General features: G+C 33.9%; 1 protein-coding gene across 3 annotated transcripts; it reads right to left on the bottom strand.

Annotated features, from left to right (window-relative positions):
* Positions 1 to 2,080: 2,080 nt before the first annotated feature.
* LOC128221185 (uncharacterized) lies at positions 2,081 to 15,069 on the bottom strand. 3 transcript variants are annotated; one of them, XM_052929657.1, is made up of 9 exons: positions 14,822 to 15,064; positions 14,029 to 14,094; positions 10,397 to 10,492; positions 8,707 to 8,828; positions 7,115 to 7,187; positions 5,821 to 5,982; positions 5,171 to 5,257; positions 4,013 to 4,137; positions 2,096 to 3,429 (listed from the first exon to the last, which is right to left on the bottom strand). In XM_052929657.1, exons 1-9 carry the CDS (start codon positions 14,928 to 14,930, stop codon positions 3,232 to 3,234), a joined length of 1,038 nt encoding a protein of 345 aa, XP_052785617.1. In that variant the 5' UTR covers positions 14,931 to 15,064; the 3' UTR covers positions 2,096 to 3,231. The 3 variants fall into 3 exon arrangements, with proteins under 3 accessions (XP_052785619.1, XP_052785617.1, XP_052785618.1); XM_052929658.1 differs by having other exon boundaries at positions 2,101 to 3,429; positions 5,821 to 5,964; positions 14,822 to 15,062; XM_052929659.1 differs by lacking the exon at positions 14,029 to 14,094 and having other exon boundaries at positions 2,081 to 3,429; positions 14,822 to 15,069.
* Between the last annotated feature and the right edge of the window lie 11,785 nt (positions 15,070 to 26,854).

Here is a 26,854-nt window from a genome sequence, read left to right as displayed (position 1 = left end):
TTTATAAAGCAAATACAATGTATTGATGTGTTAATAAAAAATGGAAAAGCACCGAAACATGAACGTTTATAGTTCTTCTCGTTGAAAAATAGACGACTTTATGTAATGTAGATCGACAAAATGCTCTCCACGAAAATAAATGTTTGTATTCACCATCAACTTTTCTCTACATGATATGGAGCTAAAGTAAATAGGGTAAATCACGAAATAATTGAAAATTTTGTTGCACGTTTACCTTCAGTGAAACACGTTCCACAGTATTAGCCTAGCATACTTGCCAACATACGCATGTGCGCGGGTATTAATCACATTCTGTGATAGCTCTAGTTAAAATTGATTTAAAAAAAAAACATAACTGAAACAGTATGACATGTACTTAATTATTTCAACGCTTCTTTGGAAAGTTTTGAGCTGTTGCATCTAAGACAATTAACCTCTTGTTAACATGTATCTTATATTTTAGAATGGGCTAAGTAATCCCTAGTATACTGGCAACCTTATTTACCTCCAGTATGGTATAATTCTATTTCGTCGAAGACAGGTTTAACTATGTATTATCTTTCTACTCAAAGCTCACATTTCCCGTTCACGCCTCCCAAGTTACCTTAGTTTCATGCTTATTCGTGTGTATGAAAAACATTTGCAGTGTATGCGGGGCTCCAAACGAACTTGAGATCAGAACCCCTAGATGTTTTATTTTGTGACATTTCATAATTGGAATGAGTGATGTTTGCGTTTAGCGGGGTTTTCGTTCGCGAGGAGGCCTTGAATTTGTAAATTATGATTGCTGATGCCTGTTTTAAAGAGGACAAGAGAGTGGAGTTTTGTTTCAGGACACTCGTACATGTAAATATTTAAATTGTTGAAAGGTCCGTCAATATATTTTCGTCAACACAATAACTTGGAAAGGTATTGAACTTGGTCGATAAAAACAGCCTAGGCTAAGGTTGAACTAAATGGATGGCACGTATTGAATTTGACATCAGTAGGTAAAGGTCACGACCAACAGCATTTTAAGAAATGTGCCCACACGATAACTTGAAAAAGCCGAAGATTGCGTCAGTTATACGTCTTTTCACTAGAGATTTCGTTTGGTCCTTCTGTGTTTGATTTCAGTAAATCGAAGCTCAAGGTCACCGTCAATAGTTGTGTGAAAGGAGCATGAACCGTTTGTTGATGTTTGACCTTGACCAGTATACCTGACCAGTGTGAATTGTTTTGTAATGACTTTTATTTCCTATCAACGTTTTGTGTTTTGATTGTTTGCTTCATGAACATTTTCAATTTCGATTTTATGACGCGGGTGTCATAGTACACACGTAGACCCGTACCCGAACAAGTTGTGATTTGCATCCAAAGTTTTGATCAAAGTATGATGTCTTTCTAACCATTTGTTAGACAACGTTGTACTCATTCAATCGGAGCTCAATATTTAAATAAACAATGACGGCATACCCTCTTGCGTATTCCACAATGCTTTTATCTTGCAAATGTTAAATTAAAGTCTGTTCGTTTACTTGCGTGTATGTCCGCATTTTTTTCCTTTGGCTGTCATAGATCGCGTGTTTGTGCCATTTTCATGACGTTAACGGTAGCTGTAGAATGCAAGCGGCTACACTGAATTTTTCAATATAACATTTTAACCAACATACTATAGCCTATAGGTATAAATACGGTAGGTTCTCCGCCTATACGTTTTTGGTAGGTAGGGTCGGGTTACCTGAGCCAGAAGTACTTTCATAAGCCATATTTATAAACATGCACGGCAGTACCGGTTCTTTTGAAATCTGTAGGCGGTGTTCATTGTTAAATCGTCAGTCATGACCTGCTGACATATAAACATAAACTATAAGGGCGCGGTTATTAACACGGCGGCAATTTTGGATGAGATTATAGCTTTTTTAATTACGTTATTGTTAGAAAACACCCGTTGCTTTTTTAATCAAACTCGTCAGTTACGGTTCATATCACCCTGTCTATAGAGAGTTTTTTTTTTCTAAAATGCCCTGCAATGACTTGACGATATACAAACTAGAATGGTGGGAACTAAAAACTCGGCGGTCGTTTTGAATAAGAACATATATTTATTTCTTGATAACATTATTTTTAGAAATCTTGTTAGTCAGCCTCTATTAAGCCAATCTATATTTTCCCGGTTTTCATGATTTATCCCGGTTTTCATGATAAAGCGTTCTAAAACACAAACATTTCAATTGCATTTCGTGCGGTATCATCTTTATTTAGTGGAGGTCCATTTAAGCGTGTAAAGTGAATAGGCTCAATAAGTAGATGAGTTAAAGGATGATATATTTCGTTCATGCTTTACGATGAAATATGGGGTTTTAACAGTGAAATAACAACAGTGAAAATATCAATTTGATATTTTCACTGCAAAATAAGGTGTGAAAATATCAACTTTCATAACTACTTTTAAATTCCTTTGTTGTTACATGTACTTGCCTTGATCAAAACAGAACATTGTGGACTTCAGTAAATTATGTCAAAAAATGTTAAAAAAGAAAGAAATATTTTATAAATTTAAATAAATATATAATTGGAAATTAACAACTTACCGTTTATTACCGGTTATCCCGTTTATCAAACATTATATATGAAATATCACACAACAAAATATAAACTATAGCTAAAGCAACAGACGTAACAGTTCAGGCAATATATCTGTACACTCAAAATAATCGTATAATTGCTACATGTAAAGCAAATAAAGTACATTTACCGAACCATATTAGGTGCACATAGATATACTGGCATAGTGATTGAAAGCAAAACATACTTTTGAAAATGTCTTATAGGAAAAGCACATCATATGACATAAGTATACACACAGCACTCTCGAGTCTCGGTATGATTGAATAATACCAAACTGGGCGCTTAACGTAAACTTTCATTAACTATCAGAGTGATTGGTAGCAGGCGACTACATTGTTGAATAGGAAGCACAAAATACAACAAAAATATACACACATTAGTCTCGGGGCTCAGTATCATGGAATCACATCACGAAAATTTTCATTGACTCTCAGAAAGATTGCATGCAGACGACTCCAATTTTGGAAAGCACAACATACAAAGAAAGTATCGAGTTCAAAAACCAATTCGTCCTCGTTACATTGCCGTTGTTTCTTGCAGACTTTTCAACAAGGTCAGCATCGCTTTCTGAGGCCTTGTTGAAGGATAATTGTCCTCTACTCCAAATGGACTGAACACGTCTTACTCGAGAGTATCAGACTCGGCATCATCGCCGTCAGGGCCGAACGAATCCGCTACCACATCGATGTCCTCAGAGTCAGGATAATCCGCTACCACATCGATGTCCTCAGAGTCGAGAGAGACTAACGGCTGCATTACGTCAGCTTTGTTTGGTATTTTGAAACAACCAAATGACTCGTTGAATATGCTCTGTTTTACCTGTAGTATTATATCTATATGAATAAGATAAATCCGTATTTATTTTAACCATGCATTAATTTATTATATTAGATCTAGAGTACATGAGCGGTATCATTGACATACATGAATCGATTGACTTAGAAGATTTGAAGATTGGCTCTTACATTTACTGACATATCAAAATGCAATAAAACCAATTTTTGCGAAAAAATGAATACCCCAGTTGTGTGATATGTTGTAATAATTAATGGATAAACTCTTATGAAAAGGACAGTAGTTTTGTTTTAAATTTACTTGACTTTTTCACTATCGTGAATGACTCCTACTAATGCGAAAATATTGTTCATTGTTTTTCCTGGATTTTTTCGCATATCTTCCAAACTAGACATAGCGGTTACTTCCCTTGTCGTACAGTAAACACTGCAATCACACCTACGGCGTAAAAGTGATTGAAGTCACGTGACATCATTACAAAAGTTACATATAATGAACTCATCCATAAGTTTATGTTTAGTTTTACCATTTTTTTCTGTATTTTCTGACTCTTAAATAAATTATTGCATAGATGCGTGTATTAACACTTAAAATCAACCCAATTCACCTGAGCTGTGATGTTGACGCAGGCTGACAGATTTTTCATACTGATGTTCCTGGCAACAATACAGACAGATTTGATGTCAGTGTGCTTCCTGACGTGATGAATACAGAAGGAGACATCCGTATTGTCTACAAAAAAGAAAACGATAGAGTCACTTTATACAATAAGAAGAGAAGATTACTACACTTTGCAAATTATTAAGCGTTTCAAAGTTCCAAAGCATTTGAAAAGGTTTAGCTTTAAATCCGCACTAATCCTTCAAGTGCTTTGCTTAGCTGAACGAAACAACACGTTCCGATACTTACAAACAGCATCTCAATATTATTTTTTATTAGCATGCAAATAAATAGTTTGTGTATAAATGAACTATGAACCTTATATCATTTTATCAATTCCATTTAATAATTTGTTCAAGTATTAGTTGAGAATGCGATTTTCTCCCACCTCAGATAAGTAGATCTAATAATTAAACCATGCTAGAAATTCTTATCTTGCCTACGAACGAAGATAAAATGCCGTATGGAACTCCTTTTTAATGGTCACAACATTGTAATTACCTCCCTTGTTGAAGACTGTCGTCTGTAGCGTCATGGAAACCTTGTCTTGTGGCAATATTTAAAACGCTAATTCATTATTTCTCGCTTAATAGTCACCATAAAACAGTTTTCACGCACCTTTCAAGAAATAATGCTTCACTCTCCTTAGAACTATTTAAAGACCGATTTGAAAATTAACCTAATCTGAATCCCTGCGCGAATATCCACGACAACCACGATTTAATACATATCCATACGCAATTATTTTTATCAAGCACAAAAGAGTTCCAACAAAAAAAATCATTTTTACTTAATTTTGTTTAACTGAGGTGGGAGAAAAAGCATCTACCATAGCCGCTCGTGTAAGATACGTTAATCCCGACACTGGCGCAGGTTGTTTCGCGTAGGGATCGGAATGAACCTATCTTACACTCTCGACCATGGAAGATACTTATTATCTATTCTTAATGTGTCACCCCCAAATGGCCCTGAACATATAAACAAACAAACAGGAAATTCAGCCCTGCTGTGACTCCACAATATAAACAAAGGATGCACAGCAGGTATTTAACATGATACACATTTCTTTGACTAGGCATTTAACTACAACATATAATAAACATACTTGTAATCTTTCCTTTTACAACTTCATGTCTGCCCGCAACCAGCTTTACTTCCATCGCGTTGTGTACGGCCTTTGCAATTACATACGCTGAATATGAAAAACAAGATATACATTGAATATCTCTATATATATTGAATATGCTGTATAAAGAGGTTTTTTTTTTGTTTGGGTGAGAAATAATATTTTTCTAGCAATACTGATACGATAGTTTGTGACGTAACACTATAAAGGTGTCCATGTTTCAAAGGTAAGTTATTAATTAGGTTATCCAATGTATACAATTTAAGCTTGTCTATCGAGCCATTAGAAATAAGGTTTAATTTTGGTGCCTGATAACCCAAAATAAAAAATGGTATTATTTAACAGCGTATTGCTCAGTTATGACTTATATGTAAATGACCGAACATGCATTAAAGACAACGCTATGACAGTGTGGATTTTTGTACTTTGTTTGAACTGATATCAGACGTGCAATAACCGGGTTTGCACTCGGTTAAACATAAACATATACTTTTTCTACTCATAAGACCCAAACGAAGACCCTTCCAAATAATACCAAAATACTGTGGTGTTAGCAGGCATCAAACATACACATACGTATATATAGGATACCATAATCAAAAGCACAGCACTATCTTTAAGATCACTACCTTTACAATGTGTGTAAGTTTTACAAATCTTGCATATGCCCTTGTGACAAATGGCGCTCCCGTCAATATCATCGTACACGACTTCAGGGGAATCATCAAAGCCATATGTTCTACTATCATTGATGGGAATACCGTCTTCACCAGCTGAAACAAAAGCAGTGCCTATTTAAGGCAGCAATCAATATAACCTGTACATAAGTATTGCTATTATAAAACGTATGGCGATTTATTTTCTTTGTATTATCAATACGCTAAGATACATAGTGGCCGTGAAAGGTCAAGAATAAAAGAATTACAATTATTTAATTTTATTTCGTTTTAGGAGCATTAATTTGTTAGAGCATAATTTACATCCATTGCAACAGGTCGTTGTATAATAAAGTTCAGTGCCGTTTAAAGTGTGTGTGCCTAGATGAATGTGTTTTTGAATTGGGTGTGCCTTGTTCAGTGTCTATTGAACTGTGTGTGCCTTATTCAGTATCTATTGAACTGTGTGAGCCTTGTTCGGTGTATACTAAATTGTGTGTGTCTTGTTCAGGGTCTAGTGAACTATGTTTGCCTTGTGCAGTGTATATTGAACTGTGTGTGCCTTGTTCGGTGTATACTAAATTGTGTGTGCCTTATTCAGTGTCTATTGAACTATGTGTGACTAGTTCAGTGTCTATTGAAATGTCTGTGCCTTTTTCGGTGAGTTTTTCTTACTGTGTGTGACTTGTTCAGTGTATTTGAACTGTGAGTGCCTTGTTTAGTGTCTTTTGAACTATGTGTGTCTTTTTCAGTGTCTATTGAACTGTGTGTGGCTAGTTCATTGTCTATTGAGCTGTGTGTGTCTTGTTCAGTGTCTTTTATACTGTGTGTGCCTCGTTCAGTGTCTATTGAACTATGTGTGCCTTGTTCAGTGTCTATTGAACTGTGTGTGTCTTGTTCAGTGGCTAGTGAACTATGTGTGCCTTGTTCAGTGTATATTGAACTGTGTATGCCTTGTTCAATGTATATTGAACTATGTGTGTGTATTGTTCAATGTCTTTTAAACTCTGTGTGCCTTGTTCAGTGTCTTTTCAGCTGTGTGAAGCTAGATGAGTGTCTAATAAACTCTGTGTGCCTAGATGAGTATATATTGAACTGTGTGTGACTCATTGAATTTCAATAGAACTTTCTTTGTATGCCTTCTTAAGTGTCTCTTGAACTTTGTTTTCTTCGTTGAGAGTCTATTTAAATTTGTATGCTTGTGATAGTTGTTAACTATTTTAATATTTCATACTAAGTAACTAAGCAAATACAAAATGCAACTTACCGATGCGATCTTGAACCAACATACCCAGAATGGTGAAACAGCCAATAGAATTGGTGTACGTCTTTCCTTTATACTTAAAAAAGTGAAGACAGTTGTATTTCATTTCAGTTGATTTTAAATATATAAATATAAATATATATATATATATATATATATATATATATATATATATATATATATATATATATATATATATATATATATATATATATATATATATATAAATCGTACTCAAAATTAAACTTAATTATTGATTGTCACAAATCATTTATACAATTTAATCTGTTTTCCAACTTTTGTTTACTTGCTGAGTTTCACTATCAGGATACGACTATGATTAATATATTAGTAAGAATGAATAATGTTTCCACATCGATATTATTTTAATTAAATAAAATGGTATTTTTCATTTAGTGTACAATGATTAAATTCAATGATTCTTTCTGATGTACAAACTACATACACGTTATATGTATTGAACAGCAGTATCGGCTTGATCAATGCTGTTGACAGAAATGAATTGCGCAGCGCTTGCAGTGTCCAGTAGTAACGGTTTAAGGGCCTTGTATAAGGTATGTATGGCAAATTAATCCCCAGCTTACCAGCCCCTGTTTTATGGACTATGCCAAATCAGTGTTTATTATTTATTTGTTAATTGCCATTTGGGGGTGTGTTTTAAGAAAATGCGCAGCGCTGGCAGTGTCCAGTAATAACGGTTAAAAGGCCCATTTTTAAGGAATGTTATGCAATTTTTTCCCTAGATTTCCAGTTCCAGTTTTATGGACTTAATGCCATATCAGTGTATATTATTTATTCGTCAATTGTCTGTAGGGGCTGTGTTTTAAGAAAATGGGCTGCCTCCTTTATCTTTGACTGATCAATATTCATTTCTGATTGATGGTAAAAGTCGCAAGAGGGCAAAAAGGACCGTGTGTAATTCCCAAGATTAGAGTTCAGGTTCACATACAGAATGGTTAAACAAGGCTTTTAAGCAGTTTTATACTGTTCGTTGTTGATATATCTCAAAATTAATGTTAAAGGGACTGTACACAAGATTGGCACCAAAATAAGTTTTTTTTGTGACGAATCTCAGGCAATTATTTAATAGAATGTGTTACGTTTTGATATCATAATTGTAAAAATAAGTACCAAACTGTAAAAAAAAATAATTCTGTCGGAGACCGGGTTCGAACCCGCGTCGCCAAAATTGCAGTTCAGCGTAGTATCCACTGAGCTACGACCGCTTACTTTAAACAGGTGACATAATTAAGCTAAACACCTCACTCGGTAATATCACGTGATAACACCGACTAGCCAATCACTCATAAGGAATGAATTCTACTAGGTAGACATACCCAGTAATCTTTTTTAATGTAAAAATACGAAATAACTGCTAAACTTAATTAAATTGTAAACTATGTGGTACTTCAGTTAATCAGTTTCAATGCATTGTAAACATTAATACCAAGACAATTTGCCTTTTTTTCTTGCAAATTGATCATCTGGTGCACAGTTGCTTTAATATATGTTGTGTCCCTAATCATTGTATAACAACACTTCAACAGCATACATTAAAGATATTTAGGGCTTACCTTCACGGAAAGATCGAGGCAAGAGTGCAGTTTTGCCATGTCCACATCTTTCGGGATTAGACATATTTCCTCTATATTTATAATGGGAACATTACGAGAACAAAACGACCGAGCAGCAGGTCCTGAAAACATAAACAGGCCCAAATGATGATGTGAAACCCATTTTTGTAATTTTGCATTTCAATTTTGTTAATAATTGAAAAATAATTAGTTTTTTGCAGTTTTCGGATTGCATGCTCGGAGTTGTTAAATCTTAAATGTAACGCAGGATTATGATATAAATTAAAATCGGTTTGCCTTGAATACACATACTCCCTACTAACAAATCCCCAAACAAAAACAAAGATAAAAAGGAGTTGCAGTTACGATTATTACTCGTAAAACAGATGGCGAAACCTCACTTTCAGCATGTATACCTAACCATTTTCCCAAATATACCCGCTGTATAATAAGTTACAAGTAATACCCCCAGTATAATAGCTTACCTGCTTTATACCCGGTATACTATCATGGTTTGTATATACCCTGTATACTATCTTACCTATAAAATCACATGTATACTATCTATTTGGTATACCCAATATATACCCAATATATACAACCTTACCTGTAGTATCCTATGTATAATATCTAACCTGTAAAATCCCCTGTATACTATCTACTTGGTATACCCAATATAAACAACCTTACCTGTAGTATCCCCTGTATACTATCTCACCTGTAAAATCACCTGTATACTATCTACTTGGTATACCCAATATATACAACCTTACCTGTAGTATCCCCTGTATACTATCTCACCTGTAAAATCACCTGTATACTATCTACTTGGTATACCCAATATATACAACCTTACCTGTAGTATCCCCTGTATACTATCTAACCTGTAAAATCACCTGTATACTATCTACTTGGTATACCCAATATATACAACCTTACCTGTAGTATCCCCTGTATACTACCTAACCTGTTAAATCCCCTGTATACTATCTACTTGGTATACCCAATATATACAACCTTACCTGTAGCATCCCCTGTATACTATCTCACCTGTAATATCCCCTGTATACTATCTTACCTATAAATTTCCTGTATACTATCTTACCTGTAATATCCCCTGTATACTTTCTTACCGGTAGTATCCTCTGTATACTGTCTTACTTGTAGTATCCCCTGTATACTATCTTACCTGTAATATCCCCTGTATACTATCTAACCTGTTATATTTCTGTATACTATCTTACCTGTAATCTCCCCTGTATACTTTCTTATCTGTAATATCCCCTGTAAACTGTCTTACCTGTAGTAACCCCTGTATACAATTTTACCTGTAAAATACCTTATATACTATCTTACCTGCTTTATCCCCTGTATACTATCTTGCTTTGCATATCCCATGTATGCTATCTAACATGTAAAATCCCCTGTATACTATCTAACCTGGTATACCCCATATATACCATATAACATGTAATATCCCCTGTGTACAATCTTATATGGTATACCCAATATATACTATCTTACCATTAAAATCCCTTGTATACCATCTTGCTTGGTATATCCCCTTTATACTATCTTACCTGTCATATACATTGTATATTATCTAACCTGGTATTCAAAAGTCATACTATGTTACCTGATATATCCTCTGTATCATATTTTACGTGGTATATCCCATATACTATCTCACCTGTAATATCGCCTTCTACCAACAATTTGGTATTCAAAGTCATCCTTAACCGTATTTTCCCGGCATGACCAAATCTCACAGTTGCCACAATGCACACTGAAATGCAAAAGAAAAGTCATTTTACAATTAAATCTCGTCCTTAGATAACAAGATGTGCTTGTAAAACATGTATATCACCCAAATTGCAGCAAACAGTCATTTCACATTTAATATATGAGGAGTTATTTAAGGTTATGATCAAACTCACTTTCAAGTTTGAAGATAGTAGGTCAATATTTTTAGCAGTTCTGGTTTCCGGAGTTGTTCAGTAATACTTTCGCGTAAAACATGTTTGCGACCTCCTCACAATAGTAAATTAGTTAAATGGATTCACTGCAATTAAGTTAATAAATAATGCATATAACTGCATTAAAGTGGTTTTCAAAACGTTAATTATAATAATACGACAATGGTTAATTTTCTTGTAATTTTAAAGCAAATCATTAAAGTTATTTATCCTTGTATTTTTCAACATCTGTTTGAAAGATGACTATGACTTTTGTCAATCTGATAACCTTGACCTTTGATTAAAGAATCAATGGAGGGCTCTACATATAACAACCCCCCCCCCCCCATCTAGTGTGTGGACCATAGGTTCAAGGTTTTATCATTATAAAGATCGGACAAGGTTTTATTGTGCTCAATGTTACAGTGACATTTAACCTACTGACCTATTCTGTTAATTACCAATACCCCTAACACTTTTTGGGACCCAAGCTTTTAGTAGCCATCCAGTTATCAATCGTAAAATGTTTGATAGACGAACCGACGAACCTACATGTGCAAAGCAATATATCCCCGTTTCTTTGAAGGCGAGAAGCTATAGATGTACAAATTTTCTGAGCGTTTACATCGACAAATCAGCCTTTAGTCATCTTTAGACGTATTGGCATTTTATCGATTTATTGAACAAATAAATATTACTGCACTATTACATTAAGAAGTGTATCTCTACATTTAGACATGAACCTCTTATACAGAAATGCAATTGTATATTACTGTAGTATTTTATATTGAAAAGACCAGGTCCAGTATTCAATATTGATCTTGATCTTCTCATTAGACACGCCTTGGTGATTCCATTCAGCCTATTGGTCAGCTGAAGATACAGGCCAAACAAAACGCTTAGTTTTTAGACTATCTGCGCATACGCGCAGGTAGTCTTAAGACAACAAACTCCAAAGAACTACTTCTAGTCATGTCGTTTTAACCCATTTTTTGTCTCAATGCGCTCTATGTTTAGAAGAATGATGTCAAGACCATAAAAATAGATTAGTTGCATTGCAGTTCGAGTATGAGTTTTCGCTTGTTCGGCTATTTCCGCGCCGTAATTCTGTATCCCGGCGTTTTAATTTTAGCAGGATACAACTATTTTTAGAGCACTATATTTATCAGATTAATGTGGGTCAAAATAATGAAGGCTCTGTTAGGAATGTAACATACTGATATTTACTCTGAGTTTAGCCCATGATATTCCAGAAGTTATTACCAACCGCAAGTGTTCCATCGCCTGCAGGGTTTGCTATAACCTGACGTGACCCTGAAGCACGCTTATATGTAATGGTGCATTTCTTATTTGACTTTTATGAGATAAGAAACAAATATAATTGTCTGAGTATCAAAATAGTTGTATCTCAGGTTTCGCGTTGCTAATGATTCAAATACTATAATTCATCTGGTACACGATAATAAGATATTATTCATTCTATGATATTAGTCGTTTATATTTCTAATGAGATGTTTTCAATTATTTTTTTGGCCTTAAATCTTCGTTCCGGTGTATTCTTGGCATAGTTTTAGACATCAGGCTTTCAATTTATATAAGCTCACATGCCCTGATACGACAGTGCGTCATGCATATGCTTGGTGAAGCAAAGTAGTTCGGATTAAACCTGTTAAAAACCAAAAAGTACGAAGCATTCATAACAGCACTAGTACTATTTCTACACAGGTACTTACATAAAACATAAATAACATTAAATTTATCAACAAACTTTTAAAAGCACAATTGTAATTATTTTCATTCATAAAACAGACAAGTTCCGATTATCTAAAAATAGTTTCAACTACATTAATTGACCGATATTCTAAACATAGTTTCTACATGCATTAACTGACCACGTGTTTGTCCTCACTGCGGGAAAACGGCCATCTGATAAGCTCTGCATTTTGAAAGGAATTATTGCTAAAGTTGTTCGTAAACTAAAATCATTTTCCTTAAACAATTAAAACGTGTATGTTCATAAAATGTGCCTAACGTATCATATCTAAATAAAGCACCGAAATACCTTTAGAAACGATTAAAAGGGGCATGCATTATAACTTCAAATACATGGCGACGGGGGATACGTCGACTGAAGTGATAAGCTGTGCATTTGAAAGGGTATTATATCTGAAGTTGGTTTTAAACAAATGATTTTCCTTAAACAGAATGTGTATGCTAAAAAAAAGGAAATGGTATATATAATGTATTATTCTATGTATTTCCAATCGTATGATATCTAATTAGAGCAACGAAAAACCTTTAGAAACGATTGAAAGGGGCATGCATTGTAACATGAAATACATGAGGATGGGGGTTTAACAAGTGAACAAGTGACGTTTACATATACAAAATGACACAAGACGCCATAAATTAGATATATATTTGTTTCCTTGCCCAAACTGGGCACAAGCTCTCTTGCCCCTCGGTACAATTTTCACTTTTATCTATATGTCCTTGACCCATTCCCATTGTTCAAATAAAATTTGCAACTATCACATATTTGACTGCAGATCGTCTTTCAGCGCATCTTAAATTTAAGTGCAATTTACGTTTCTTATTGAATACGACCCCTGGAAGAAACAACGATGTAATTATTTGTATATTCAGAAAAAATAGAAGATAATATTGCAGAAATACTAATGTACTAGTTTATAAGAACTTTATAAGAAATTTATAAAACACGATACGTTTTTATTATTTTGGCACATATTGCATTTGGTTTATCATATAATTATAATCTAGTGGAATCATTAAGGTAGCACATCATTTTAAACTATGATCAGCTCGACAATTTCTTAATAGTTATGTTTAATTTCCTGGTTTAAAATACTAAATTTAAAAGACATTTACCATCAAATATTAAATTAATATAAATTGAAATACCCCCCCCCCCCCCCCCATTTCAGAATTTTGATAAAAATGAAAACAAAAGAAATTATTTACTTTAAAATGAAACTACTGTATAAACTTCTGTTAGAAATTTTAGCTCATGAAAAAAGAAAACACAAAAATGCTATTGGATCGGTTCTAACCGTTATCATGAAACCCTCAAAAACTTGTAGTCCTGTGCTTAAAACATTGGCTTAAGCATTAACATTGAAGAGACTCAAGCGGAGGTTTTTATTAGGGGTGTGTTACCTTCAATTAGCTTGATAAATTCAATTGCTATTTGTTTTATTTTGACTTTGAACACTTTGGACTCGATTTTAAAAGAACAACCGGCCGGTTGACATAGGAATCCAGTTAGCGTATGTTTCAATGCAGAATACGGATTAGTCTACACGTTATATATTTACTAACTCAACCTATTTTACAAAAATAAGCTTACTCGTGTCTGTCGTGGTGAATTTCAAGCATTCCTTACATTCCTTGTTCTTACATATGAAACCAAGATCTGTAAAATACAAGCAAATTTTACTGCAGGGACTAAAATATAATATACGATGGTTGTTCTGTAAGCTCGTGGAATTGAACCATGAATTGATAAATATTTTGGAAAATGGTTAATTACAACACAATCCATTCAATGCAATTGATTGTAGTATTTTGGTGTATTCAATCAAACACGTCGTGTGGAATTCAGGTTTCCCTGACAACACACCTATATGAAGTTGACTGATCGAAGTAAATACTGTTTTAAGACCATCTTCAAACATGCGCTTATATTATGCTCAAATTTCTCAAACTTACAGAACAACAATCGTACCAATGGAATATTTGCTATAATTGTAGTACAAGGCAGACTGTTCTTGTGAAATCCTACTTACAGCATTCCTGTTCGAAACTTCTTCTGCGCGACATTGAATGCGAAGCAATGGAGTTTTTATCAATAGTATGTTAACGTTAAGTTCGAAAAAGTTTGAGAGAAGTGAACTTTTAGTTAAATGTGAAATTTAAAATACAGTATATTCCGGAACGCCAGACACATAAATTCTTTCCGGACTGTGTGTTTCTCTACCTATTTTATATTTTCAACGTTAATATGTAAACGCCATAAACCCCTGTTATTCGATTGAATATGTCATCTTTTAATCAGAAACAAAATGTTGGAGTCATGAATTTAGTTTTAAACTAAAAACTACTTTTTTACTTCACTCCAAAATATTAGCATACAAGCTTACCTTGAGTATCCGTCGTAGCCTGAATTAATTCCCTTTCAAACTTAAGTGAGGCGGCTTGAGAAACATGAACGACCATGGCAAGAATAACGAGATTAAGGATTATCGACATTTTCGCAGTATAAAAAACTGCTGAAACCTTATATTCACTTCAAACCATAAATGTCATTCAATGCACAGGCTCTGTTCAGTTGTTTACTGACTGTTTTATACTATCATGGCTGAGTACCAGTTTCGATCTAACAATGATTTTACTACTTATGTTATATCTCACGTGCTTCAGCTTTAAGTGGTTTAATTGTCCAGCCAAGACAATGATTATTGTTGAGTACTTGGAATGTGCTCACTTTATGTACGAAAAACCTTACATATTAAGAGCAGATTACATGACAAATATCATAATATAAGGTTATTTTTTAATTCCACATACTAGGTAATACATGTATAATAGTTACGCAAAATGTCGCCGAATGTATCAAAGAAAGACATCGCATATCTATATTAATGATTGTGGAGGCATATCGTGAAACTTGTTCATAACGACAACTAAATATGATAATTGTTTGTTTTGGTGTAAGATCGTTATGTATTTCGCCGAGTGAGCGCCAAATGTTATATTTCACGGGTGGTGTAGCCTCGAAATATTCACTTCTTGTGTTCATGAGGTAAACTATATTATTAACTTACACTTAAACAAATAAAAATTTCATTACATGCTTAAAATTGGAATTAAAAGTAATCTTATTACATTTTGTAGAAAAATGCGCCCATTTGTATGCGCGTGTAATGTCATTTCGGAATTGACGTCTTTGAAATTGTGATCAGCCCTGTGCGCGCTGAAGTTTGATTTGGAACCGAGACCGAGTTAGTTTTTCAAAACGTTGACACATAACTTTTTGATATGTTCACTGCTGAAACAGGGAAAAACTGATAAATATCTATAGACCACCGGAAAGGATATAACAAAACGACATGTTAAACCAACACTGATATTTTTTTATTTTGTCCAAATGTTTTATTAAAAATCGCTCTCCTTATTTCACAACACAAAGAAAGGTCGAGCCAGTGAATGTTATTTAAGATAAATTTCATGATATAACAAAATGACAATTCAATGTGCCGCTAACATGGTGTGCCAAAATATGTACAGAAAGTAAATATTTGTATGAATTCAAGACAGGCAGCTCTTCCAGTGGACATAAAATTATCCTTTTTCAGTATATTCAAATGTAATCCATGTTAAAGCAATATACAAATACAAGAGAGCAAAACGTAGAAAATTATGAGTTTTGGGAGGTAAAATTAAATATAATACAGGTAAAGTAATAAAGAAATGCAAGAAAGCAAAAGACACAAAATGATCAGTGTCGTGCAGTATAATTAAATATGATACAGTTAAGGTAAAATAGAAATGCAAGAAAGCAAAACACACAAAATGGTCAGTGTCGTGCAGTATAATCAAATATGATACAGTTAAGGTAAAATAGAAATACAAGAAAGCAAAACGCACAAAATGATCAGTGTCGTGAAGTAGACGGAAGTGTTATCAATGCTATATAGAAATGCAAGAAAGCAAAATGCATAACTTGTAGCAGTGGATGAAAAAACATAACTTTATAAAGTAAGAATAAAAAAGGGGCAGAAGGAAAAAGGTTAACTTAAATGTTAATCAATAGTTTAAAGTGGGTTGTAATTTTTAGATTTGGTTTGTATGCACTGTGCTGTTTGTGGAGTTTTGTGCTGTTCTTCTATGTTTCTTGTTTGCGATTTTATGTTCTATGTCTTTGGCGTGTAGCCAGTGCCATTAAACCGGGTTTATGTTTAAACTCTCTGTTTCTGCAGCTTTCTGCATAAATATTGTCCCATGACACCAAAAACAAAGATTCTATATTATAAACTTAGGTATTTGCTAAAACTGACATTATTTAGTATCCATTTGTATCATACAACCGGTAAATATATAGCATTGCTGACATTGTTTGATACAATAAGGTTTCTCTGTATATGATGGCTCTGTCTATTAATGTCGTGCAATGTTTGAATTATTGGCTATTCTTTTGTACAGGCATTTCATTTCTTTAAATTAATGTTAACAATGAAAACTTTACTGCAGACGATTTAGGTATATTTTAATCATGATGCATATTTGTAACTTGGGTATTTATTTATTATCTAAATATAAGGTGTAATTGTTGTTTTTTCGTACGCCTACGCTGTCAAGAACGCAAGAGAGCACGTGAAAAAATGTCCCGAGTATTTTCGAAACACTCATAAATTAAAGCGATTTCAAAGTATGCGGTTCTCATATGATGTGATTGTATAAGTAAGTGGTGTCAAGTAGTACTAATTGTCAACTTGAATAAAACAATTATCATGACACTTGATGAGTTTGTAACTGATGGTTGTCGCTATTTCTAACAATTATCTTTACGAAGAGATGTCCATGTTTCCCCATTATTTCTTTGTAAGTGGTCATCCGCCCTCATTCCCGCGTCCTTGATCCAAATTGTCACTTACCGTGACTATGGCGAATACCACAACATAAATAAGTTAATGTATAAATGGCTACTTATATCTAAAAATACAAAATTCCGATCTAGGCAAGAATTGAAAAAAAACAAAAACAATATTTTTAACTTGTTGTATGGACTTAATTTTTTTTTTGTATTTTGTGTTTTTTCGTATACATGCAGTTCATTTATTTTGTCTCGAAGATAACTCTTTTAATATATACTTTTTTACATTAAATTGGTGTCTTTAACGTTAAAGACGGGCTGGAAAGTTCGATGAATTTGTTCAAGTCCTATGTAATATCTTAAAGTAACATTCATGTTTTTTGTACCATGTTTTTAAAACAGATGCCCATATTGAAATAGCTTTCAAAAGAAACCTAAAGCTTTATATATATTAACGATTTACACAGTATGTTGAACGACTGAATGGGCGTGGAAATTTCAGTTTTAACGTTTAGAAGTATTACAAGCATTTGAAATAAAATCTCTAAACGCAAATATGAAAGATTTTATTTGAGCTGCACAAAAACACTCCACAGTACGGGTAACATAAATTTGAGAATTCCTCAGTTTCTTTTTTCCAACGTCGAAATAGTAGTTCGAGTATACAAATGTTCATATCGCATTTAACGAGTAATTTCGTTTGAACAATTTTAATGTAGAACAGTTTTTGCCTGAATAATATTCGTACAGATAAGTGGACATGAAATATTTCACACTGGAAGCAAACTTCGGATCATTAAATACTATTGTTGGAAACACTGAGATTATAGACGGAACGAGTGCTGATTTTCAAACAATGAAAGCCGATACAGAGACACAATAGAGGAACCAGTAAATACTCTCGATATGTATGGCGAATCGTTTGAAATACGAGATTCCAAATTTGTTAGTGATGGAGACTGTTTTAAAGATACAATCAAAAACGCATTCGCAAAAGTCACTTATACCGATAGTATTTCGAATGTTGTAGACAGCCTAACCTTTTTAGAAGCATTGGAAACATTGACACTAATCAGCCGCTGAAACTGAGCGAAATTTGGGTTCTGAAATGACAAACATTGCAAATACTATGAATGCAATTTACACGCCATGCAAACTCTGAATACATTGTATTCTTAGTTGATCGATGCTATCAACAAACTGGCTTAAAAACTTGAACAACACAACACCCGAAGAGTCTGAAAACAGGCAGAATGGGGATCATCCGTGATCACCCATGATAATGCTAGCCTTGTCCGTGGGCTTTACAAGGGGCGTCAATCCCAGATAAGTAAATAAGAAAAGAAGGTTAGAAACCGCTTGGCATCATTGGCAATATTAAGACTCATTGTCATGCTTTGTACATCCTTAACCTTGTGACGGCTGATACATTGGATTTAAATTCATGTAATAGCTAAATCCATTGGTGCAATTATCAGTCAAAGATGGTGATGTTTAAATTAAATAATGAAATCATGTTGTTTGTTTTTGAATACTAGTAAGAAGGTATACACGACCGATACTTAGACACGGTGTTCACGGAAGTTTATGTTCATCCAAGCAACCCTTATTGCTGAGTAGATATTGTTTTCTTACGGTCTATGTATTACAGGCCCCAATTTCTCGAAACTTCTTAAGTCCCTTATAACAGGATTAAGCTAATCTCACTATTTTTGTTATTCTATAAAATGTGTTATATTTACTTCTTCAAGTATTTTTAGAAATTATGTAGGAAGAATCTGTATGATTATCAGAATAAACCATTTTTTATTTACCAAAATAAATTTTCAGTATGTTTTTTGGCTAATTGAAATAAGCGACTTAAGCCTGTTAAGCTTAAGAAGTTTCGAGAAATTGGGGCCAGGTGCTTATTATAGTGTTCAGTTTTCTTTGTTAAATATTTTCAAAATACAAGAATAGCCATTGCTGTATGTATTTAAAAAATAATAATTTTATAACCCACTTTTTTTTTTCGAAATATTTCACCAAATTCAAATGCTGTTTAAAACTGTTTTGGTTTTAGTCTGTTTTGAGATAGTGAAAAATTGATTTACTTACGTTTAAATTAAATAAAAAATCTTCACCTTTCGATATAAACGGGTTACGAATAATGGTTTAAATATATCTATAAGTTATCATATTTCTATTGTACTAAGGGTTTTGGCGTGGACTACATAGAAAAAAGTTAAGGAATGTTACTAGTTCATCACAATTGACTTATATTATTAGATGTCCATATAGCTATGTGTATGACTATATTCTTGGCTTAATTTATTTGGCGCCAAATAGAACATGAATAATGAGTAAAGCAGATTGGAGTGTCGTTAAATAATTTCACTCCAGTGCGCCAATATGCTGATAACGTACTTCATGCAGTTAAAATGCACATAAAATGACTTCCAAACAATATTTATCAGCTCTTCACCAAATATCAGGATATTGTGATGATACAATTGGACTTGTCGTACTGTGCTCTTTGTTGGCGTCTATTTTTTTATGTACGACGCCAGCGAATTACCAATTGATTGTCAAGTATTGTCAACAATAGTTCACGGATCCACCACTGGTTATATATGTTTTGATAATTCACATGTCCATCCTGATGTTGCTCGATAATACATTTAGATACCTACAACACCTGCTACACCCACATCTTCAGCAACGATGATGAATGTAGATTTTAATCCAAGCTCATATTTCCAGTACAGGGCGCTTACTTCCATCACCGTCCATGTTCTACCTTAAAACGTTTCAGGATACTTCTTTTAATTCAAAATAATGAATTAAATTGGTGTTGTACAAAAACATTCCCGAACCATTATTTAGGCATCCTACCTGAAGTTTTTGCGATGTCTTTGTCATTATTTTGAATAAATCGATTGTGCTTCGTACGTAGATTGTTTGCTTAATTTAAACTCGGATTGAATTAACATGATACTATTGTTATTTTTAGAATAAAACCACTTACAAAACCTGCCTTTGTATCAACATGAACGCAAATATCTTTAAGTGCAGTGAGTATTTTTTTTCCTATATAATTTGAAGCACCCTTTAAAATTTGACAAGGACGGTAATTTTACCAGATCTTGTGTAATGTCTTTGTTAAAATACATTATTAATCTAACTAAAGGAACTGAATCACAGTGATTCGTACTTATTTTAAAAACATATCGAATTGTCAATTACATAATAAACAATAGTGATAATTATTCGATATATAATTATTTTTTTAGACAATTAGCAATTAAACATTTGTTAAAATTTAAAAGTAAAGAAAACTACAATGGTTCTGGATCATGTTTGCGATTGGAAATTTCGAAAGATAATGCGAATTGCGTAGTTTAATTATAAAAAGTTAACCTTGTTTACGGACCGCACGCTTTGACGTGAGAGGGATCCTTATCTGTGCATATTATCAAGTTGTCATTCAAAAGGACAAGACGAAATTCTTATAGAGGTTTGTTCAGCTTTCTAAAAAAGCAATCAATTTAATCTAAGATAAATAAAAACAAATCTAAAACACTACATTTAATTACTGATATAATTCAAAATTTGACGAACTACTCCAACTGATGTCCCGGCATAAATCTGAGGTTGTTATAAAAAAAGTTCCGAATGATCTATGATTCCCATTTTTCAGGCGATGTTATTCTCCGTGTTCCTACACCTGGTCCTGGCACCAGGGGTGGTATACAGGTAATGATGTTGACTAGATATCAAACTGTGTTTGAGTAGATAGATCACATATGTATTGTCAATTGACATAACATTTTTCTCCTTAACCTGTTCGTTGAGTTCCATGGAATATACCGATACTCCGTTTAATTGGTGGCGGCAAGCACACACATGGGATTAAGCAAAAATGAAAATTGGGTAGTCTCATTAACACCCCAGCACCATCGAAATTCGTTTCTGGGGTCGAGGATATTTGTGCATCAAGAATCCTTTCAAACAATAGATGCATCATACATAAGACACAGACTCAGGGAATAATTTTAGCAACAAAGGAACAATGCAGGTGAATTGGTTTGATGTGCAAAAAGTATGTTTAATAAAAGTGAAATAATGACCCTCTATGAAATGAATGAAGTATTATGTTTCTTCCGAAATGGACATCAATCATATTATGAATTGTGTCAATTAAAATAATGATTAAGGCATCTGTATTTTGTTTCAACTCGGTAAACAACAAATGACCTCATGACAAATGCTTTTAGTTGCTTGCTATCTTTTGCAAATACAAAGTTCAATATTATAAGGAAATAAAGTGTCATATTCACGAAGCCATCGAATTAACAGCGACTTTATAAAAAATAATTAGAAATTAAAAGGAATTCTGCAACACAACAGAATGAAGTGTTATAAAGAAAAAGAAAAATATTTTGCCATAACAATAATATTACCGATAAGGTATCACCAACAAATGTATTACTAAAAATCGTAATAAGGTAGTAACATGTTAAAATGGATCTAAAACTAAACATAATGATAAAAGTTATAATGATAACAATACCCTTTTTATTGATAGTAACACATGGACTAAGTAACTTAACTTATTTGCAATATCACCATCATAAAAATACCACTGCAATGCAAATCAAATACAAACCAAAAAAAAACACACAAAACACACACATATACGCGCGCACGCCGCACGTATACACATCTACATATTTGACATTGAAGAAAAGGAAAGTTAAACGAACAGTATAATATACTACAATGAACAAACATATCTAAGATATAAAAAATATTATTTATAACAACTGCGTTAAGTGTTTTGATGTGCATGCACATATAATAATATAAGTACCTAACGTTTTCGAACTCAACAAACTTGCCAAATATTAATGTTATTTAAGCTTAAAAATAACAATTTAAATTACAAATGTTCGAGAATATAAAAGATGTTTTAACAAATAATTGGATCTGTTCAAAGAACTTCTGAATTTTGCTTAATAATATAATTCAACCGCAAGTTTTATTTTATAATAAAAAACAACGATTTTTCATATTTGTAAATCAGCTATAACCAACTATTTACAAGAGGCTACTAACGGGATATTGAGGTGCTCCACGGGTTACGTATGAAAAATACCCATACATACACGAAAATAAGCATAAAACACACATTGGTTACTTTCAATGTAAGATCGTATATATTTTATTTCTTTTGTGGTCATATTTTATTTTCTATGACCACTTTTGGAATAAATAATCACATCACAATGAAATATATCATACATATTATGCACCAATCAATTGGTACCACGCCCCCCCCCACCAGGTCCGGGGGTATACCTGGGGAAATGGGCCGTGTTTTTACTTTTCATGTGAACCCGCAGTGCCGAGTGAATGAGGTGGTTTTAGCTACGAAATAAGCGGGAAATGAACCTTACCTATGTATTGCGGGGTGCTGGGGCATTTGGCCGGGATTTTACTACCAGTTTGTCCACGCAGGACGGGGAGATTTTACCCGGGATTGGCTGGACCGAAAGTCAAAGTCCCCGCTATTCCCCGGACCAGGGGGCCGTGGTTACAATTGACTGGTGCATTATAACTCTCGATTGTTTTTAAAGTAACTTCTTTAAATTTAGACGGCGGATGGTCTTCTTGGGAGACGTGGTCATAATGCGGTGTGACATGTGGTGGAGGACTCATTACATGACAACGCTACTGTAACAATCCCCCGCCTTCCTTACTTGGGAACGATTGTCCCGGGAAAGGAGAGGAATACACTCTCTGCAACACCCATACATGCACAAGTGTGTAAACATCTCCATGCGTTTGTGATTTTTGTCCGGAATTAATGTCATTCTAGCTTCGGCGTCAGTACATATTTACAAAGTGAAACAATAATTGGACTGAAGGCCTTTGCAAAATATCATAAAGAAGAAGTATATATTTCAGCATTATATCTATAAGATTAACCGGTTACGCGATCAACGTAGTTGTTTTGTATCGGTATAGGTACTTTCCTGCTTACGCAACCGCTGTGCCTAAGCGGTAAACACGTCATCTAACAGTTTCGGGGACGACGGTGTTAACCGAACAGTTTTCATTCTTCGGACGACTGCTGTCTGTATATGGTCAAAACGACTTCATTTGTTTTCGTAGCAATTAATCATTTACATCATGACAGTTGAACGATTGAATTTTTCTTTCATGCTTTTCGATGAAATATGGAGTTTTATCAGTGGAATAACAACAGTGATATTTTCACTGTATTTTCACTGTTTTCAATGTAAAATAAGAAATGAAAATATCAACTTTCATAACTACTTTAAAATCCATTGTAGTTACTTCCCCTTGATCGAAACAGAACTCCTCACTTTGACCCAGAAAATGTTGGCAAAAAAAAATATTTCAAAAAATGTTACACAAATTTAAAGACAGATATGTTTGGAAATTAACAACTTACCGTTTATTAGTAAAAATTTCTTATCCCGTTTTCCAAACGTTTTCTTTATTTTGAAGCTGAATGTTCGAACATTTGTTTTCATACCAAACAAATTACAAGGAGGACAACTGTTCGAGCATAAATAGAATGTTATATCATCGTTCAAATGTATTTTGAACTGTTTGACGTTGCAATACGTAAAATCAACTTCCCGGAAAATTCACACAACAATTTACAGATTAACTGATTGTTTTTACCTCACCCACGTCTCAAAATTTGTCAATAACCTAGCGTGGTCCTCATCATTACCTGAAATACGAGATGCCTTCAAGCGAAACGGATATTTAACTATAAAAAAAGGAATATCAGAGAACTTTTCTCAACCAACCGGAAATAGAAAATTGACAGCCACGTCACCAGCTATAAAAAGTATAATTTTGCGTCCCACGGGTAGCGGCGTAAATAACCCCCTTTTCAAAAAGGGGGTAATTAAGAAAATAAATTAAAATACAATAAAACTCGGAAAAAAAAGAAACATAAAATTTGTTTATTTCAGTGTAAGAACGTATTTAATTTCAATCGTGAAAATATCTTACTTTATGACACTCCTGAAATAAAATACGATCTTACACTGAAATAAACAAATATCCTCTATATATTTTATAACCATTTTAACCACTTTTAAATATCTATGTTTTTTTTCAGATCATGTAGCGTTCAGTGCCCAGCTATCTGCAAGATATACAACCGAAGCGTCCGTTATTGTTTTTGATGTTATCAAATTGAACGAAGGCCAAGCCTACAACCCACACACTGGAATATTCACTGCCCCATTTAAAGGAATGTACACATTCGCGGTGTATATTCTTGAAGATAACCCTCGCACAGGTTCCGATTGGGCAGATTTTTACCTTCGCAAAAACGACGACCATGAACCCATAGGTGCAGTTGACATCAGTTTTTCTGATAATTCAAACGCACTTTTTCTTCCTGGCAGTATTACAGTCGTTGAGAATTTGAATCGAGGTGATCGTATATTCGTAACATGCATTGCGAAGGGAAAATTTGTCCATGGCGGACCATTTTCAAAGTTTTCTGGCTACCTAATTGCTGAAAATTATCTATGTTTGTAATTATTTTTTTCAAACGAATGGATATCTTGCATTTGTTCGTTTTGGAATATATTTAAAGAAAATTTACGTTTGTACTGAACAATGTTTGCAAAGTAGTTTACGCTTCTATTTACGCTTAGTTGTCTCTGACAAAAAGAAGGCATAGGTTTCGGTTAAAATTATCATTGTACCTTTAAACAATATTATATGTAACAGATCAGCCCTCGTGTCTCGCAAATGCTCCTGTATTAACTCAGAAAGTCACGTGATATGCATTTTTTGATAAAATGCCATGTTATTTTTACTGCTGTTATACTCATGCATGGAGTTATAATGTTGATACTTTTGCTTCTCTGATAGATTTTGGTTCCCCGTGTTGCTTATTGTTCACTACGTCAGGCTGATTTTCTAGCTCACCTGAGCCGTACTGGGAGGTTCCTTAGATGGTGCAAATTAGTATGTGTTCAAAGAAATGAATTCCATACAGGACCCTGTTTGTCATGGCAACCGTAAAAAACTTGAAAAGTCTTGACAAATACTATGAGGCCTTGAGCTTAAATAGTTGGTGTTTTACATTGTCTAGTGGTCGCCTACAAAGATTGTTCAAATTTTGCCGCTCGGGTCAAAACTGGCCCCGCCACGGAGTCACAAGTTTCTTGCATACTAATATAGGGAAATGTTTGAAAGTCTTCTTGTCTGAAACCGCTAGGCCCATAACTTTGATATTTCGTATGTAGCATTATATTGTGGCCATCTATCAAGTATGTTAAAATCGTGCCACTGGGTTCAAAAGTGGCCCTACCACGGGGGTCACAAGTTCCCTTTAGACCTATAGAAGAACAACTTCTTGTCTGAATCCGCTTGGCCCAGAGCCTTGATGGTTTGTACGATGTATGTAGCAACAAACAGTGGTCTTCCGCCACGTATGGTCGAAGTATGCCCCTGAGGACAAACTGACCACGCCCTGGGACTCACACGTTTACTATAGACTTATATAGGAAAAATCTTTGAAAATCTTGTCTGAAACCGCTAGGCCAAGACCCTTGGTAATCTTATAGTTGGGAGCCCTTGTATAAAGTTTCAATCCAATATATTAAGTATTTGCTGAGATATTGACTTATGCGCACTTACATGCAAACCATACAGAATTTTTAAGTCGAATTATACAGAGAAATAATTTGCATTATAAGCAAAACAAAGTGATTTTACTTGATTAAGTAGGTTGTATGCTTGGGAACACATGCGTAGTGAAGATTCAATGCAAAACGTGGTGTATTTGCTGCGATATTGACTTTAATGTTGTTAGATGCAAAAACCAGATTTCAAAGTCGAATAATAAAGGTCCATTATTTGCAATATAATCCTAATAGAGTTATGTCACTTGATTAATAAAGAAGGTTTGGTGGTTGGGAACAGTTGTATTGAGTTACAATGAAGTACATTTGATGAGATATTGACCTAAATGTACATACATGCAAAACCTAGGTGTGAGGCCAGCGCTAGGTTGAGTAGTACAGCTCTCCTTATTCTTCAAATAGTAAAGCTTAAAATCTATAGTTTTTCAGTTAATTTAATCATTATAATATGCAAAGTTAAAATTGGCAACACTCAAAGAAGAAAATGGAAAGTTTCCTTCCAAAATGAAGATGATTTGCATTTATTTATCAAAATATTTGTCCTAAGTACTTTCAATAGGTATGATTCATTCATATGGCATAAATATAAACATTGCTTCATTATAATTTGTCATATACTTTTAATACACATAACACTTCTTTTCACCATTTTGAAATTAAGTTTGAAGATTAAATATGAACACATACAAGAACCAATAGATTCCTACTAGTGTTTGTTGTTTATCAATACTGTCTTCCTTGGCCTGAAAAGAGTCTGACAGACTCAGGCTCCGAAAACTGAATTCTTAAATGATTCAAAATATTGATACAGGAACTACTGTTGACAACAGATGTGTGTCTGATTGTAGAACCGACTATTTGTAACACATGCATCTCTTTTTCTGTCTTTTTTT

Source organism: Mya arenaria, chromosome 16 (assembly GCF_026914265.1).
Source record: "Mya arenaria isolate MELC-2E11 chromosome 16, ASM2691426v1".
Lineage (NCBI taxonomy): Eukaryota > Metazoa > Mollusca > Bivalvia > Myida > Myidae > Mya > Mya arenaria.
The sequence above is the reverse complement of the archived record's forward strand: the minus strand, read 5'-3'. Positions and strand labels throughout refer to the sequence as shown.